The sequence below is a fragment of the Misgurnus anguillicaudatus genome, chromosome 5, assembly GCF_027580225.2.
Source record: "Misgurnus anguillicaudatus chromosome 5, ASM2758022v2, whole genome shotgun sequence".
Classification (NCBI taxonomy): Eukaryota; Metazoa; Chordata; class Actinopteri; order Cypriniformes; family Cobitidae; genus Misgurnus; species Misgurnus anguillicaudatus.
Window position 1 is genome coordinate 21,940,929 of NC_073341.2, and position 18,933 is coordinate 21,959,861.

The following is an 18,933-nucleotide window of genomic DNA, read 5'->3' on the forward strand; positions in this document are numbered from 1 at the left end:
AATTATGAGATTTGGAGCTTTAAAGTGATTTCACTTCAGTTTCAATCTTCGACATGAGCTTACTTGGTCAATATAACAGTAAATCCCCAAAAAATGACTAGCTGGGTTTCTTTCTTTCTTTTTCACGCCATTCCTGCATCTATGGCTATATTTATGGTCGAGAACTGGTTAATCCATACACAAGTTAATCCATACACGGGTTGGAGGAGGATTTGGTATCTCTAATTCATCTAACTTGCATGTTTTTGGCTTGTGGGAGGAAACCGGAGTACAAGTACCCATAAAGGCCACCTGACCTAGCCCCACTGAGCCACTGTGCCGCCCGTCCAGCTGGGTTTTCACGGGCAGACTGACATACTTATATTAATGGCATACTCTAGTTACTCATTGGAGTACACTACTTAATTAGAGTGTTTTTAAATGTGTGTGCGCCTGCATGCAAGCTTGCGTATTTGCTTGGCCGTTCTTTCATTGTGCCAACAGGCAAACATTTTTGTGAGAGTAAATAGGGCCCTATAAAATCACAATTATTTTTTTCCCAAATTCCGTTTTATTTTTTCCCAAATTCCGTTTTCTCCGTTTAAATTTTTGCAAATTCCGTTTTCTCCGTTTTAATTTTTGCAAATTCCGTTTTATCCGTTTTAATTTTTGGCAATTATATTTTTTACCCTTTACTTTTATTTTAGTCATAAAAAGAGTGTGCCTTTAATGTTAATGATTAAAATGTAAATGATTTGGGGAAAAACTGGATAACAGGATTACTTAATGACTATAAAAGATGCATTTACACACGCACATACACACACACACACACGCGCGCGCACACACACACACAACTCAATTCAGTGCATTGTTTAGTGTTATTGCAGGAGGCTACAACAAGGTGTCAAAGCAGTGGTGCCTTCAGAAGTGCCTTAAACACATCAATCCAGCGGAACGCGATCCATATTTTATATACAATCGCTTGAAATGCATATAACTTTACAAACATACACAGGATAGTGATATGACTTAGGACAGCATGAGCACGCAGCTCTTTGCACGTGCGAGCGAAAGAGAGACAGAGAGCGGCGCCATGATGCAGATGATTATATTTTAAATGCGAGGGATAGTTAGTTTGCCTCAGCTCACTTGAAATGCATGAAACTGAACAAATACATGAGGATTTGTGTTCGCACTTCGGACAGATGCGTGAGCGCGTGCACGTGAGAGAGTTACAGTGAGACAGACGTGGATGAGAGAGTGCATGTATCTTTGCGCTCACCGTGAACAGAGTGTTGACAAAACTTCCAAAATAACAGTTCTCCGGTCACATAAAAGTCATGTGAGACCTGCTCACATGTGCGATTTTTTCGCTGATGAAAGTAGAGTCGTGGAGAGCCGCTTCGCCATGGTTTCAGTGTTTTGGAGGGGGTCTGAATCGACGGGAGGGGGCGTGTCGCCCAGATTTACTTCCCCCGGTCTGCATTTCCCCCAGACATACGTTCGTCTCCCACACAAAAACATAATTTTATTCAAAATATGTAAAATTCCGCGTTAATACTAGATTCCGTGTTAATTAGCCAATTCCGCGATTCCATCGCGGAAATTATAGGGCCCTAAGTAAACATAACTGAATTGATCAAAAATGGCCCCAAGTGTTATCTGTGTCATTGATTGTAACCAATCACCATCATATCTTGTAGTAACAGTTGTTGGGTTCACATTTTCCTCCTCTCTAAAATTTAACAATAATGTTCATTTTACATAATCATAATAATTACAGACGTCTTAAAAAAGCATCCATTTTTAAATGTTTACCCAAATATTGTAATTGAGTTACCCCATATCATTCCAACCCTTCGTTATTGTGTTTCATTAACAAATTACAGTACATCTGTCGTATTAATCACAGTTTACTTCTGTTGTTTAGAAAACAGCAGCTTGAACATTTTGCGTTTCAGAATCATATTAATCAATTAAAAGTTATTAAGTTTTCATCGCTTTGGGGTTTTGTACCATTTAAACACACTTTTAGACATCTGCACGGATCACTTCCACACCCCTGTTTTTTGCTATACTGTTCAGAATGCATTAAAGTTTGTGTAGGCAGTGAACCTCTGACAGCGGGAAGACATTCTATTAACCTTGCAGAATTCTCCCCGTCTCTTAACCACAGGTATCATGTTTATATGAAGTCCAAGGACAGACTGATTGTAACCCAATAATTAACTTGTTAATTTAAATCAGCAATATCTGGAGGCGCTACTTTCACTTTATTGACATATTAAATTAATACGGGTAGAAGGGCAGTCTTTTCTGTAAATCTGTTTAGAAAGATGTCGGCTTAAGAGGAACGGCGGGCTGTTTTTCTCTCTTGAGATGTACATGAATCAAAGCCATTTAAGTTCATGTTCTTTCATGGCAGAAATCACCTTTGTAAAGTGGAACTAATCTGGGGGTACTTCTGTGAAGAGTACTCAAAAGCTATCTTTGGTGTTTCGGTTCAGTAATTTCACTTTAATGGCAATGAAAAGAATATTAGTAAATAAAATGCTATTCATATTTAACAAATTTTAGAAAAATCCACTTTTTTGGTCAAGACATGGTAAACAGTTTCAAAATCACTAAGAATGCAATTAGAAACTTTGCAAATAATAAAAATCACAGTTCAAAAGGTAAAAATGAAGAAATTGAACCACCGTTAGGGGTCGCTGTGATGCATGTGGTTGTCACATTCAGGTTGTATACGGGTCCAAGTACTCACAAGGGACTCAAGTTTAAAGCTCTCATAGCACACATTGTTTTTGCCAGTCTAATGTTAATCTTGGTTACCTATAGAGTAGTATTTTGTCCTTCATATGTCCAAAGAGTCTTTGGTGTTGTCAGATAATTAAAAGACAGAACGGCCATTCCGTTTTTTCCGGAGAAACCGAACACTTGAAGCGTACGGTGGGCGGAGCTAAAGAGTTACGAGTACGCGCAGCCTTTGGATACTAATCTAACAATTGTGACATCGATAATAATCAAACTTTTTACATAACTATGGCTTAAAGTCAGATGCAGCCTTACACATATGATCCAGAATCGGATACTGAGTCAGTATTTGATCAACAGGAACAACAGCAGCAACGATTACATCAGGATCTAGTAATTATTCCTTGTTTGTTTATCCGCTATTTTAATAAAAATGCGTCATAACCAGATACGGAACCCCCCCTCGGAAGTGAGGCTCCATGAACTTCCTTGAACTACATTGTAACTTTGAAGAATTAAATCTTCAAAATTATACGGTCATGCAGCACATCGTTTGAAAGCTTAGATTCTCAGGATTACATTAAGCGCACACACAAAGCATAAGATGATTTATAGCAGTCATAAAACTGTAATCTAGTTTTTAGTTACCTGAATCGGGCGGAATAGTTCACTACCGGACATTCGTTCAACTCTCACTTCTCATTTAAGACTTATAATGCTATATTTAGGTGTCATATTTGTGGAGCAAAGTCTAACAAATCAAATACACCCTCTTGTGGAATTTCAGACGTTTCATAAGACGTTAAAAGGTGTCGTAAGTACAGTACAATGCCAAGTGAGGCGGAAAAGGTTTGCTGTTTTTCATGTTGTGTACATTACATGCACGTATGTGCCGATTGCAAACAAAACACGTGAGATTTTTTATTAACTTACGCCTGTGGTTGCGATTCCTAAACAGGGTCTTTTAAAGTTGGGTCTGCTCCATCAGTTGTAAACAAGTGGCAAATCCAGCATCAAACTGAGTCTTGTTTGTAAAGCAATCCTCTCCGAAATGCAGTAAGGGAGCAAACATAAACCCATTCGCAATTACGTTGCTGTTTGGGAAAAACGAACTCCATCCGCTGTTTTCTTAAAACATGGAAAGCTAAATAAGGTTTTCTTCTTCTTACATCCAAAAACACACTTCTTTTGTCGAACCACCTTGATAAAACAAAGTTGTTGTGTGCTGTGCAGTGATACCGGTGCCTTCTACTCGACAGAGCAATGCTAATGCATGTCCTCGCTCTCACTTGATGTCTGGGGGTAAATGTCCATAAAAGGAATGTGGGGTCAATCAGTCGTAACAGATACCCCTGTTCAAAAAAAAAACTTTCTGAAACTTGTAGAAAAAAGAAGGCGTGAGTTCGTGCTCAGTCACAAGCTTAAAGAGCCAGTAAGATGACAATTTTAAGCATCCTATCACTATTTATAAGTCCCGGACAACAGATTTAAATGCATGCAATGTCAAAAAACACTGTAATTTTCTCAAAATATAAATTTAAAATTACCCCATTTCTCAGAGATCCCCAAACGATTCGTGTGAAGCCATTCAACGACTCAGCCTGCCTAAACCCCACCTTTCAGTAGCCTACTCTGCTCTGATTGGTCAACTGACAGAGTGTCTTTGCACACAATGCACAGATCAGTCTCACAGACCACAGATCGGTGGCACAGACCAACAACAGTGCAACATGTATTGACCTCGTGCTAACATGATTTACTGAGAAGACATTGTCAACATCAATACACATCATTCATCATTAATCCAAGCAATAAAAACGACGATTGAAACTAACATTTTACACTCATTTAAGCATTTATCTAAACTAACCGGGTCATAGCAAAACCGTAAATAAGCATGCATTAGCCGTTTGCTAACGTGACTCTCTGACAGTAAATCAACAGTTTAAACACACAACATCATTCATCATTAATCCAAACAATACAAACGACGATTGAAACTAACAATTTTACACTCATTTAAGCATTTATCTAAACTAACCGGGTCATAGCAAAACCGTAAACAAGCATGCGTTAGCCGTTTGCTAACGTGACTCTCTGACAGTAAATTAACAGTTTAAACACACAACATCATTCATCATTAATCCAAACAATACAAACGATGATTAAAACTAACAATTTTACACTCATTTAAGCATTTATCTAAACTAACCGGGTCATAGCAAAACTGCTTGCTATCGTGGCTCTGACAGTATATAAGTTAGAGTTTAAACAACGATATCATTCATCATTAATCCAAGCAATAAAACGACTATAGACATTTTACACTCATTTAAGCAAGTATGTAGCTATAATCATACTTACAGGTTGTGGTTAGGAGACGCATGTTGTTCCAAATAAAGTGGGTACTGAACCATCTTTCATTGCCAAACGTCTAAATCCCTCTGTTAAAAATTAATTTTAACCACTGATTCTTCACAGCCAGACACGTTTAGAATATCCCTCCTTGAAAAAGTCTCCTTTGGTAGTGAAAACAACAAAAGCTGAAAACAGCGTGAGCTGATTTTTACACTCACACACTAGCTAGCTGTGGGCGGGTCATAGTTCTCGTTTCTCCCGCAGGCAAGGCTGTAGGCGGAGATTAGTATCTCATGTGACGTGGATAAGTTCGTGTGACGTGGATAATATCAGGAAGAAGACTCACTCCCTATAACGACTCGTTTCAGCGATACAGAGTCGACTCCCTGCTTTAGAAGCCAATAACTTTATTAATCGTGCACTTTTTGGTTCAACTACTTTACACGTTGTTTACATTGATGGACAGCTACACGACACACTGCAATAAAGGTTAGTTTCGATTTTGAATCTGTGTGGCTCTTTAACTGCCTTTTTACACTTTGCTAATGTTTAGCATGAGGGTTACAACTCTTAAACTGTATTAATAAGTCAGAATGCATGAAGTAGCATTAACCCACCCCCCCCCCCCAATGTGATCCACGGTCGTTACACATTCGTCTTGAAAAATCATCTGCTGTTTAATGGGTTCTGCCAAGAAACTGGAATTTCTGAATTGTCTGAGTCTGGGATTAAGCAGATTTAAGGGGAAAGTATTTGATGAACGTATAATATGTGCCAAGAGCACTCCGTCAATATCAATATATCATTTTTGACAGATGTGGCATTTAGCGGCTTCTGCGGCTTGAGTTCCTTATATACACATAGAAGTTTTAAATGCCAGGCTCTTAGAGGATTTCGATGAGGTTATGGAAAATGTTTGGCATCCTATCGACCCCGGCCAGACTATCCGTAGAGAAACATGTTGTCGTTTGTGATTGATTTGAAGAACAGACTATGCAGCTGGAGCAAGTACAAGCGTGTGCCCGTGGGGACGTCTTTGAATGTAACACACTTGACCTCCAGTTTGTGTCATGCTGTCAATGCCCAGCTCTTCCACTGTTGCGCTTACTCAAAGTGGCATTTCCCAGATGGAGTCTGCACATGCTCGGTGTAAATTGCTGGCGAGATGACTAAATAAAAGGTAACCTCAAAACAATAAAGTGTGTCCAAACATGTATTGAGGGCGTAAGGTTTTGCTATTGTTTTCCTTTCCTTTTTCACACTTGAAAATCATTGTATTGGCTTAATTCCCACAGTGCTTTGTGAAGGCTTTGCCAGCTTCAGCTTTAAACTCGACCGTGGCTGCATTCCAGACAGATCAGAAGCATTCGTTACTACATCTTGTTTCTAAATTGTCCTCTTGCAGTCACTTAAGGGAAGTTCTGCTCTTTCTGCCAGGCTGCTTAAAGGAAACATTGGAAGTTGTTGATCACTATGAAGGATCTGATCATCCGGCGTAATGTCTACATAAGGGTGAAATTGGAGGGTAATGGCTTTGTGCTGCCGGGAGCTCTTCTTAAGCCAGTGGTGCTGTTGACAGACAACTAAATTTCTCTAACTACAGTCTTTTCTGCGGTTATACAGTTTGAGATCATTGGAAGTTAGGTTTGCTTCCTCAAAGTCAAAAGTATGACTGGTGATTTATGAGATGTTTACGATATTTGGTGATGTGAAAGTGAGCAGCGTTGTAAATATCGCAGGAACTTTTTTATTTGGCTTTTAGGTTTATTAAAGACTGCCAAAAATGTTAGCAAAGCACTTGGTATTTTATGTTTGAAATTTGTAAATAAGTGGGAGTAAATGCAGCTATGCATATAAATTAAAAACACTATGGCAGGAGATCTTTTGTGAGCAAGAGCTACCACAATGGATAAAACAATCTGGAGCGCTACTTTTTGATAGTCTACTCAAAACTTTTTTGTTTTATTGTTGATTTTATTTTACTTGTTGTTGTGTTTTATCATTGTTTAAAATGTTAACATGCATAAAAAAAGCCAAATTGATATAATAATATGTAGTGATGCAACAATACACTTAGTTCACGGTTCAATACAATTTTCAGTTATTGTCCACGGTTTTCGTTTCGGTTTCGATGCCTTGGCCTATTAAAGTGTTTTTTAAATATTCTATGCTTACGTAACAGGAACAGTAAGATGTTAAGAAGCAAAAATACTGGTTTTAATTGCAGTTCTCTTTATTTTATGTAAATGCAAAAATCATCTTACACATTTCTAGTGTATTGATACAATAATATAAGATAAAATTAAATAAATACATATAAAAATGATATCCTATTCAGACTGGGGAACATGTGAATTTATTACATTACATAAATTGGCCATTTTATATACCTGTACTTAGTAAATTAAACTTTACGTACACTCTTAAGAAAAATGGTTCTATATAGTACCAAATAAGGGTTCTTCAGCTTGTAACAATAGCAGCACCCTTTCTGGTACTATATAGAACCCTTTTTTAGATGGTTCTATATAGAACCTTGCCTTGAAAAAGTGCTAAATAGAACCTCAGTGGTGCTATAAAGAACCCTTTCATTTATCAGCAGTCAGGAGGATTATTTTTTATTTGTTTTTACTTATTTATTGCACTTTATAAGGTTTAACAGTTTAAAAACAGAATTGCAAGACTTCAGAACATACTTTTATTTTCACTTTTTCATTACATGAGGTGTCATACAATAATAAATATGTGCATTAAAATCACAATCAGAATAAATATATCAATTATTATGCAAATATAACAAATCACTACTCAAATAAGATATGGATGTTAAATAACGGCTTCAATATTAAATAAATTAACAATAAAATTTGGCAATTAAAATAATTTTAAATAGACAACAATTACATGAAATCAATAAAATCATGACATGCAACATCAAAACATGCAAATGATAATAAATCCTGAATATTAACATATTATTGACATTACATTCAGATGTATACATTTTAGCACAAACAGATCGATGACATAGAATACAAATGAATGGGATGTTTATAATGCATTATTAACTGTAAAAATAAAAGTCAATAGGATTGTGTCAATCTTTGTAGAATCTCACCAAAAAAGTCCATATTATTTTCTTTACGGGATCATCCAATACTCCATTCAATGTTCTTTGTTTTGTTCCAATAATGCTGAACATTTAGTCAGATAAGAGTAAGATAAGAAATGGTCTGCTGTTGTCATGTTGATCTTGAGACGCAGGCTGTGATTAACACAGATCTCCATCACCTGGTCATCAGTATGTTGACCTGTTATAAAAGAAATAAAGTACATCAAAAACACACAAAACCTCAATTTACAAAATGTTTAAACAGTAAATATTATTATTTTAATGCCAGGATTGAAAGTAACATGCATACATCACCTTTAAAAATAGAATGTGTCTCTCGTATCAAGCGGTCATACGCACTGCCTTCACTCCCAGCAAGATTACCTCACATATGAAAACTCTGAAATATCAATAAAAAAAAACTAAACACATGTTGTACCACATACTTCTGATAATTAGTTTAATAAACTTAATGTACAATACACATGTATATGCTTTATAACACTTTAACAAATCATTATCCTAAGTCATTGTTAAAGTAGAGTCCCCTAAATATATCATTTAAAACAATATGAAGCTTACCTGTTATAAATGGAATGAAGCTTACAGTATAAAGTTGACCTGTTATAAATGATATAAAGTACAATAAGAACACACAAAACTTCAATTTTCAAAATGTTTTTAACAGTAAATAACTATTATTTTAATGTCAGTATTGAAAGAAACATGCATACATCACCTTTAAATACAGTATGTGTCTCTCATACTATCAAGCGGTCATATGCACTGCCTTCACTCCCAGCAAGGTGACCTCACATATAAAAACTCTGAAATATCAATAAAAAAACTAAATGCATGTTGTACCACATTTATTTCATAATTAGTTTAATAAACTTAATGTAAAATATACATGTATATGCTTCGGAACACTTTAACAAATCATTATCCCAAGTCATTGTTAAAGCAGAGTCTCCTATCATTTAAAACAATATGAAGCTTACCTGCTTTAAAGGGAATGAAGCTTACAGTATAAAGTTGACCTGTTATAAAATAAATAAATTACAATAAGAACACACAAAACTTCAATTTTCATAATGTTTTTAACAGTAAATGATGATTATTTTACTCTCTTACCTGCTTGTGATGTTAATCTGCAGGCGGTTCAGCAGGACTGATGATTCAGAGCTTTTACAGGTGAAAATAATCAGGAGGCAGCTTGAAAATAACTGACTAAATTTAAAATCAAAAAAGGAGGGAAATAAAGAACCCTTTTGCCAAGACAAAGAACCATTTCAGCAAAAAATGGTTCTTCAGTAAGCTATGGTTCTATATAGAACCTTTACCATCGTTTCAGAACCTTTGAAGAACCTTTTTTCTTAAGAGTGTAAATGAAGGCTATAGCTTACTGCACTACTGTTAAATCCAACATCATGCTGTCTGTGTAGAAACCAAAAATGTGTTCCTCAATCAAGATTACTGATGGGATTTATTTTAGCATCAGGCGCATTCTCTTCTTGAGTTGAACTTTTTCAACTTGCACGGAAGACGTGTTTGAGGCACATAAAGCGCGTTTGCATCCATAACAAGCCCAATTTGCGTCATTTGCATTGCCCCACGAGAATTTGCATCTTTACATTGATGTTGCAATCTACAATCTACATGCAATCTACATGCGCAAATAATTAATTCTCACCTCAGATTTAAAAGACAGTCGTATTGCTTCTTTTTGGTGTGGTACTTCTGTTGGGTGTGTGCTGGTGTGAATGAAATCTGACACCTGCATTGCCAGCAGAGTTAACGCAGCTAGCGCACAGTGACTGGATATCAACTCGCTGTGTCGTTTATAAAGCCTGCAGATCACGTGAACGCGCACATTCACAAAAGTGCAGGAAAATATAAAACTGACAGATTTGGATGGATAAACCGAAAAAACGCAATTCACATGCACGTATTGGACCGTGGGGGTCGAACCGAACGGTTCAATAATATGTTGAGAATTGTGGCATCCCTAATAATATGTAATAAATACATACTAAAAATAAGGCTTTTAATAGAATGAGCTTTGGTGGGCAACTAACAGACTTCGCGCTGGCATGTTGGAGACCACTGCACAATGGTAATAACACTTTTTTAAAAAAAAAAAAGGAGAATTTGAAGCTAGATTTTTACTGCAGTTTGCTATACTTTTCAATTTATTGAAAATACTGAGTATCGGGTCCTATTGGTCCCATGCACACTGCATATTAATCGGTTGTCACTTCACCTTTAAATGCTTAATCCGGTTCTGTACGCACACAGTTCAGTAATTTACGGGACTGACAACCGCATTTTACAACCGAATTAACTTCCGCAAAATGCAGGTAGTGACAACTGCATAGTGTGTACATAACCGTACTGAATAACTAGTAGTTAATAAAGTGTTTAAACATGCATCATTGACATGACACATCTCTCTTCTGAAAAAATACATTTTTCTCCTATAAGGGGGAAAAGGTCTTCTGTATGCGCGGTGCAGAAAATGACAGAGGCATGTTCATTTGCTGACTAGTGCTGCCAGGTCTTGCACTAAAAAAACAGCAAACAAGAAAAATCCAATAATAAACCAAAATAAATCCAAATGCTTTACTTCAAAGATCAAAATATTGGAATCGACATCTTCACACTTTAATAACACCAAAAACTTAATTGCTTCAGGAGCCAAAAGCCATAAACGGTTAAGTGCCAAAACGGGATGTGAGTACCAAAAAGACGAGGACCTGGCAACACTGCAAGACAGCGCGCTGTGGAGCAGCAGCCTCACAAATGCGTACAATATACACAACGCCAAGACCGAGGTTTATTGCATAACATAGCACTGTTATAATTATTTTGGTCAAAGCTGTGAGTGATAAGCATGCAAGATGGCAGGACGTTGCTCTGGATATTTCTGTGTCAATCATCACATTATCGGGAGTGAGTCTTGTTCTGTACTGACATTAACGGAACATTTAGGGGATTCACTCCCGCATTTAGGTCACTCCCAAAAGTTTGCAGTGTGTACGAGGCCATTGTCAACCATGTTTTCTGTGGTTGTACAGAAAAATGTAACACAAGTTTTATATGTTTGGCCACGGGGGCTTGGTTATGAATTTAGATGAACAGTGAAAGGTTTAACCCAAGCATTTAAATATGTGCTTTCTAAATGCTGTACACACCACCAGCTTACTGCCTATGCTATCTCTCAGGCTTTTCACTTAGGTTTAGCTACAGTTTATCATATACTGTGTATATATATTGCTACCTCCAGTCCCATATACTTTCTTTTCAATGCGTTGTATGATCCATTTGTAAGCAGTAAGCTGTTGTGTAACATTTTGAGCACTTTAAACTATTTAAAGCTCATGTAACACACGCTGTTCTTGCATTTCTGATGTTAATCTGGAGTACCTATAGAGTAGTATGACATCCTTTATATCTCCGAAGAGTCTTTAGTTTAATCAGATTTATAAAAGAAATATTAGCTTTACCGAATCTTTCCGATAACATACGAAAAAATTAAGAAGGAGGAGTTACTACCACGGGAGGAGCGAGTACGAGTCATGCAACACTTTATACAACACTGTTTAACTTATGATTCACTACATGTTCGTGTCATTTATATAATATGCACACGCCGATTTCCAACATAAGACAGAAGTCTTACTTACCGCATGCAACTCATGACCCGGTTGAGAAAATCCAGCACATCAAACACACACGCAAAACTCCGCTGTTACCCCGGATAATAAACTATATCCATTGTTTCCATAAGGCTGGATGTCTTCTCCTTACATCCAAAAACACACTTCTTCTTTCGTGCCATTGTTGAGTTTTGAAATTAAACAAAGCTGTGTCGCGTGATGTGATGTTTGCAAGTTCTAGCGTCTCCTGCTGATTGACGGGTGGGCGGGGTTTTCCGTGGGAAGTGCCCATAAAAATAAGTTATACGTATAAAAACCCCTGAAACGTCAGCTGGACCTGTAATCCAAAAAACTTTCAGAAACTTGTAGGAATCCTGGCGAAGTGCATTCGGCACAGAAATACTCTGTAACACGCCCCACTGCTTTTTTGACACTTTGCCTACGTTTAGCATGAGGAAACAACTCTATAACTGTGTTAATAAGTCAGAATGCTTAAAATACCATTGGACCACCCCTTTAACTTTTAGTTTGTACTTGGGCCCCCTTTATATTATTGTGGTATATGAAAGAATAATTTTCATATTTCTCTCCCCATCTCTTGCAGGTCATTGAAATTGCCATAAAAGTAAGTCCTGTACTGGGCTCCCATATGTTTCAACCTCTTCTGCCGGCTGTGATACGGGGAATTGTTGAAGGAGAAGTAAGTATAAAACACTATGGGGCAGTTTCCAAGATAGGGCTTATCGTAGTCCAAGACTAAAATGCTTTTTTGAGCTGCCTTTGTTTAAAAATATCTGCACTGATATATCTTAACATATATCAGGGCCATTGTTTTATCTCAAGATACACACCAGTAATGTTTTGTAGTGTATGTTTGTAAAAACTACTTTAATGTCCTAATATAACTAAGGCTTAGTCCTGGATTAATCTAAAACTATTCTGTACACTATAGGCTTTTTACAGTAACCTGATTTCAGTAAAACTTTACTCTTATGTTTGACTGCAGAGGTACCCGGTGGTCATGTCTACATACCTGGGGGTGACGGGTCGCATTCTCCTGCAGAATTCAGGCTTTTTCACTTCTCTTCTCACACAGATGGCTTCAGAGTTCAACCAGGAGGTGAGAATGACTGCCAGCCCATCGACATCTGTTTTTCAGATAAATTAATGAATGTTGCTTGGTTTTGTTGATTATTGAAATATTGTTAGTTTGAGTTTTGGATGATGACTGTTTGAAATGCTTCCACATAATTTAGTAAGCAATATATACCTCCAAAAAGATCACTGAAAGAATCACAAACAAAAATACTCTTCTTATACTTTTCATCCAGTGTACAGTATAGCTCTGCATGTGTTTGTGGTATCAGATGTGACTGTAATTTGGTCCCTGTGGATTCAGACATCTTGCTGAGCCGCCCACATGGAGTCTTTTCCTCTCATCCCCGCGCTGCGTCTCTCTAGCACCCGAATAATTGAACTCATTTGCACTATCGTGGTCTCAGCATATCCCAGTATTTTTCTTAATTTCCTCAGTCCCAGAAAAGTCTTATCCTCTAAGTTTCCATTACTTGCAGTATCAGCCAAATAACTTTGAGAATGATGTTTTAGTGTATTAACCCTCGCAGGCAACTTGAAGCACCCAATTTTTTTCTTTGATCTAATAAGGGGTGTATTAATCCTGTAATAATCAAATTGTTTCCAGTGTGTACTTCACCTAATGTACTGGTTTGCGGTCAAATGGATGGTTGACCAAAAAATGAAACTATCTTAAAAACGGTCTTTATTATTGTTCTTAATTCAGTTTTAGGTTTTGTCATTCACAGAGGTATTTAAAAACAATTTTAAAAATACATTAAAGGTACTTGTAAGAATGTAAGAAACTAAACAAATATTAAAGGGGACATTTACAAGACTTTTTTAAGATAAGTCAAATAAATCTTTGGTGTCTTCAGAGAACATATGTTTAGTTCTAGCTCAAATTACTATATAATTAATTTATTATAGCATGATAAAATTGCCACTTTGTAGGTATGAGCAAAAATGTGCCGTTTTTGGGTGTGTCCTTTTAAATGAGCTGATCTTTGCACTAAATGGCAGTGCCGTTGTTTGGATAGTGCAGGTTAAGGGGCTGTATTATCCCCTTCTGACATCACAAATTTTAATAACCTTTTTTCACATCCTTGCAGTTAATGGTTTACCAAAACTAAGTTACTGGGTCGATCTTTTTCACATTTTCAAGGTTAATAGAAGCACTGGGGACCCAATTATAGCACTTAAACATAAACAAGTCAGATTTTCATGATATGGCTTCTTTAAAAGTGCCATAGAATAAAAAACTGTATTTACCTAAGCATAGACATACCGTGAGCCTCAAATGTGTTTTTTCCTCATTCATATGTAAACCGTGTGCATCTCAACATAGATGTACGCCCCAACATGTTTACTTATGTGAGCTACTGGCATGAGCCAATCAGAGCAGAGCTCAATATTATTATTCTTGACCCTAATGCTGCGTTTACACCAGCCGCGGTAGAGGCGTCAAGCGTGAGTGATTTCAATGTTAAGTCAATGTGAAGACGCTTTGACGCGTGTATAGAGGTCTCGCGGCGCGAATGAGGTGCTTAGCGCAAGTTGAAAAAAGTGAACTTTGGCGGAAAATTTGCTGCGTTAACCAATCAGGAGCTTGCTCTAGTAGTGACGTTATTACAGGATGCGAGTGGAGTCGCAGAAGCCCCTCTCATGATGCGAATTTCTGCATGAATGTCTCGATGACTAGAATTTAACACGCGAATGAATCGAGTAAGCTGAAAATGTTCAAGCGGCAAACTAGACGCGAATTTGACGCTTCAAATGCGGCTGGTGTGAACCCACGGTAACAAATAAACAAACATAGACCATTTCATTCAACGGAAAAATGTTTCTGGATAATTTTTTTAAATAAATAAAGTTACATATCTTTCATGTAAATATCAAAGAACAATTAAACATATAATTTTAATGCATTCTTTGGCACCTTAAATTAATTTATAAATAAATTAATATTTACGTGTTATTGAAATACATTTTTCATTTCAGGACACTAACTGATCAAATTAAAATGATGTCTGATATGAATAGGGAAATAATAACCATCCTCAAATTAAGCATGATAATTTAATGTATGGCAACTGTATGGCATTTATGACGTTGCTATTTATTAATAAATAACTCTGATTGGTCAATTATAGCATTTAATAGCCAGATATATTCACTGTCATCAATGGCAAGGCTGTTTTATGCAAATGCAATGGTATGTTTTCATTTATGTTTGCCCTAAAAAAGATTTTGGCATGCTTAAAAAGATCTTATTGTAGTATTAGGGCAGTATGAATATTCTAACCATAAGCAACTATGGTTCAGCTAATGTGTTATATTGAATTACTCACACAATTTTGATTTACACACTTTAATAATATTGTGCCGTTTAAATATTGCGATAAATGCTGGTTATTGAATACCAACACTGTACCATATGTGTACTCTCTTTCTATTTATCATAAAAGATGACTGTAAAGTTCCCAATATAAGTGTGAAGTATTATAAGCATACTTCATATGACTCTGGTGGCTATTTAATTCAATAAAGAGCAACTACGGCATTTCAATGATCAGAAAATTAAACGGGCTTGAAACAACTTGAAGCAATTTTTCATTTTTAAGTTCGCTTCATTTTTAACTGAGCTTTGACAACATGCAGTAAATATTAAATGAGAGCTGGATGTTTATCAAACTCTCACTTTTCTCAGGCGGACCAGCTCTTGGGAAACATGATTGAAATGTGGGTAGACCGCATGGACAACATCACCCAACCAGAGAGGAGGAAGCTTTCTGCTCTGGCTCTCCTGTCACTTTTACCATCTGAAAACAAGTTAGTCATCTTACAAACACGGCAGCGTCATCCTGACACATTTGCATGCACATTTCTTGTAGCTTGTTTACAGCAGTAGGTTGGAAAGGTGTACAAATTGTAATGTTGTCACAAACGACTTAACATTTCACAAGCAGAGCTATGTTACATCACTCTGTAAAAGTGGCACGACAGTAGAAACAGATGTTTTTGGTGTCAAGTGTACAGATGTCAGCGATGGTCCCATTATTGTGTCGCTTTATGGCAAAAAGCTTGTAAGTTATAGCTATTACGTTTGGAGGTGTGATTGACATCTCATCATCTAACCAGCAGTCAGATTCATCATGAGGGAAATGAGTCATTTCCACCTGTAATATTACATGTCATTTAAAATCCCAGGTTTTACACTTTAATTTATTTTGCTCTTTTCCCATGATTTCAATTATTTTTGCACCATTTTTTATTTTAAACATGATGCTATAGTTTATAAGGTGGAATATCCTGGATAATATTCCATCTGCTATAAAGCTTTGTTTGTTTCCATCCTACCCGAACAGTTTATACTCTAAGGGGCTGTTTATACCTGGTATTAAGATGCGTTTTGGTCGATCTGATCACAAGTGGACGAAAGAGACACATTTACACCTGGTATTTTAATCCGTCTCTTTTGTCCACTTTCAACCGCTTCTGTCCTTATTATTTTTTCAAGGGATGGTCTGTAGGCGAGTCCGTCTGCTTTCATTTAAACGTTTAATTGATGTGCACTAATATTGGGTCAGAGTCTGCTGCTTGTGTTGTTAGTAAACATTGAATGTGGTCAAAAGTGGACGAGCTCAAGTTTTACACTCAGTTTACACCTGTATTTAGCGTTGTCCACTTCCATCGACCAAAACTGTGTGACGCTCCTTACCATTTGAAAAGATTCTTAAGAAAGATTCTTAAGATGACTCGCGTCATCGTTTGCTTTGGGCTATGTACCTTTTGCATATCGTTAATGTACTAATACTCACCAAAGGAAAAGAAAAATCGTGAATCGGATAATTGCTGCTCTTTAATACAAAGTACAGTATAAACAGCCTCCAATCTGCCTCAAGTCAAAAATCTCATTCGCACAGCACTTTGGTCCCAGAAAATTTCTGTAAAATTGGCAGAGGGGCTTCTGTGTGAACACCAGTGTTTGTGAAAGTTACTTTTAATAATATGTTACAATATTAAGTTACTCCCTAAAAAAGAAACTACCGTATTTTCCAGACTATAAGCCACATCATTCAAAAATGCGTCATTAAGATGAAATAACATATATAAGTCACAGTTGACTATACGTTGCATTTATTTAGAAAATTATTTCACAAAATCCAAGCCGAAGAACAGACATTTAATCTGGAAAGGCGAGATATTCAACTAAACAATAGCAGACAGAACAGCAGGCTGAATAGATGTCTGTATGTTAAAGTAATATTATCAGTTATTTAAACATTAAACCATAGCATACAGAACTTACCTGGAAGGTTGAATAGTCTAAATTAACCGAACAAGCTAACTAACCTGAAGTTTGCATACTCGTCATTCCACATTACTGAATCTATTGAATTACATAAATACAGAAGCAGCATGTGGTGGACTCTCACAGATGTAGACGGTAATGTTGTCTCTTGCCTCATAAATGTCAAAATTAATTCATACTGACTTATAAGGCGCACCTGACTATAAGACGCAGCACCAGCCAAGTTATGAAAAAACGCGTCTTATAGACCGAAAAATACCGTAATTTCTTTACTTAGTTACATTTCATGGAAAGTAATACATACGTTACTTTTGCGTTACTTTTTCTTGGTTGAGGTTTGATCTCTTTCAGGCCTGTGTTTTTTATGAATGAAAAGTTCTGTATTCAGAAATGGCATATTTCATCACAAAAATGTCGAGCTCTAGCCTGCCATTTCAGTTTTTGACTATTGTGTAGGCACATCATTTTTTTAAATCAAATTAATTAAACTAAAAAAGTAACTTGCATTACTTTTTTGAAAAAGTAACTCAAATATTAATGTGTACATTTAAAAAGTAATGCGTTACTTTACGTCCCGTAAATTTTCTGGGATCACTCTGATAAAGAGGACCTAGTAACGTTGCTGTAACATTCACGGAAAGCATTGTGTGAACAAGAGGCAGAAACAATGCCGTGTGTCATCGTTCAATTCAATTTTATTTATATAGCGCTTTTCACAATTGGTAATTGTTTCAAAGCAGCTTTACATTAATAAGTGAAAAGCACAGATGACCCCCACAGATAGCACAACATAATACACGATAGCATAAGCAGCTAAATTTGTTGCGGCTAAGATTAAACATTATAAGCAAGCGTATTACTAATTTTACGTATAGAAGAGGGTGATAAGTTTAGCCCAAGAAGGCTGCCTCCCCAGGTTGAAAACCCCCTAGGAGAAAAAAACATTGTTATGGTTCAGCTCTTTGGCACAGCAATATAAACGCAAAACAACATTCACAATGAGAAAGGTCGGCAAACTGGAGGTCATGGAGCTCATTACTATCTGCACTGAAACTGAGATCATTCACCAGAATGACAGAACAGCGCATCACACACTCCTTATGATCTGATCATAAACAAAAAAGCACGCATGTGAATTTTAGAGAAATCATGGAAAAGAGAGAAATCACGGATAATAAGTAAACTTCAGAAGCTTGGGAAAAAGTCAACCAAGTGCAGGACATTAAATACGTAACGTGACTTTAAGGGATCTTTATGGTATGTGTGTGAATTCATGCACATATTCCGGAAAATCATTGATAGTGTGAATGAACCAAAAATGGAACAATCCTGTATGCATTTTCTGTGTATTTTCCATAATCTCTACGGGAAATGGGCTAAATTCTCCACGGGTGTGACATTACAACTGTGAACCAATTATCACATGACTACTCATATTTGCATAACACCTATTTCATTTTTAGCATTGTGATGAACTGAACATGTGTGAGGTTGCTAGTACATGGCACTACTTTCTTAGCAGCCTTGTATTTTTTTTTTTCAAAAGCCATACATTTATAGCAAAAAAAATTATTTTAAAATTGCAGAAACTGTATTTTATTAGGCAGTAACCTATGAATTCAATGAGGTATGGTCGATTTATGTAATTGAATCAGAAATGACAGCTCTATATAAAATAT

General features: G+C 36.5%; 1 protein-coding gene and 1 long non-coding RNA gene across 2 annotated transcripts in view; one reads left to right on the top strand and one right to left on the bottom strand.

Moving 5' to 3' along the window:
* Positions 1-18,933, top strand: part of ipo11 (importin 11) — a 212,020-nt gene that overhangs the window by 153,903 nt on the left and 39,184 nt on the right. Inside the window, exons 25-27 of the mRNA XM_055167292.2 lie at positions 12,470-12,565; positions 12,872-12,985; positions 15,650-15,771. Coding sequence (XP_055023267.2) covers positions 12,470-12,565; positions 12,872-12,985; positions 15,650-15,771 — 332 coding nt within the window. The remainder of the gene's footprint in view (positions 1-12,469; positions 12,566-12,871; positions 12,986-15,649; positions 15,772-18,933) is intronic.
* On the bottom strand, positions 7,849-9,592 carry LOC141363845 (uncharacterized). The gene is made up of 4 exons (XR_012369432.1): positions 8,946-9,592; positions 8,789-8,827; positions 8,522-8,606; positions 7,849-8,405 (listed from the first exon to the last, which is right to left on the bottom strand). It is a non-coding gene; the product is annotated as an uncharacterized lncRNA (long non-coding RNA).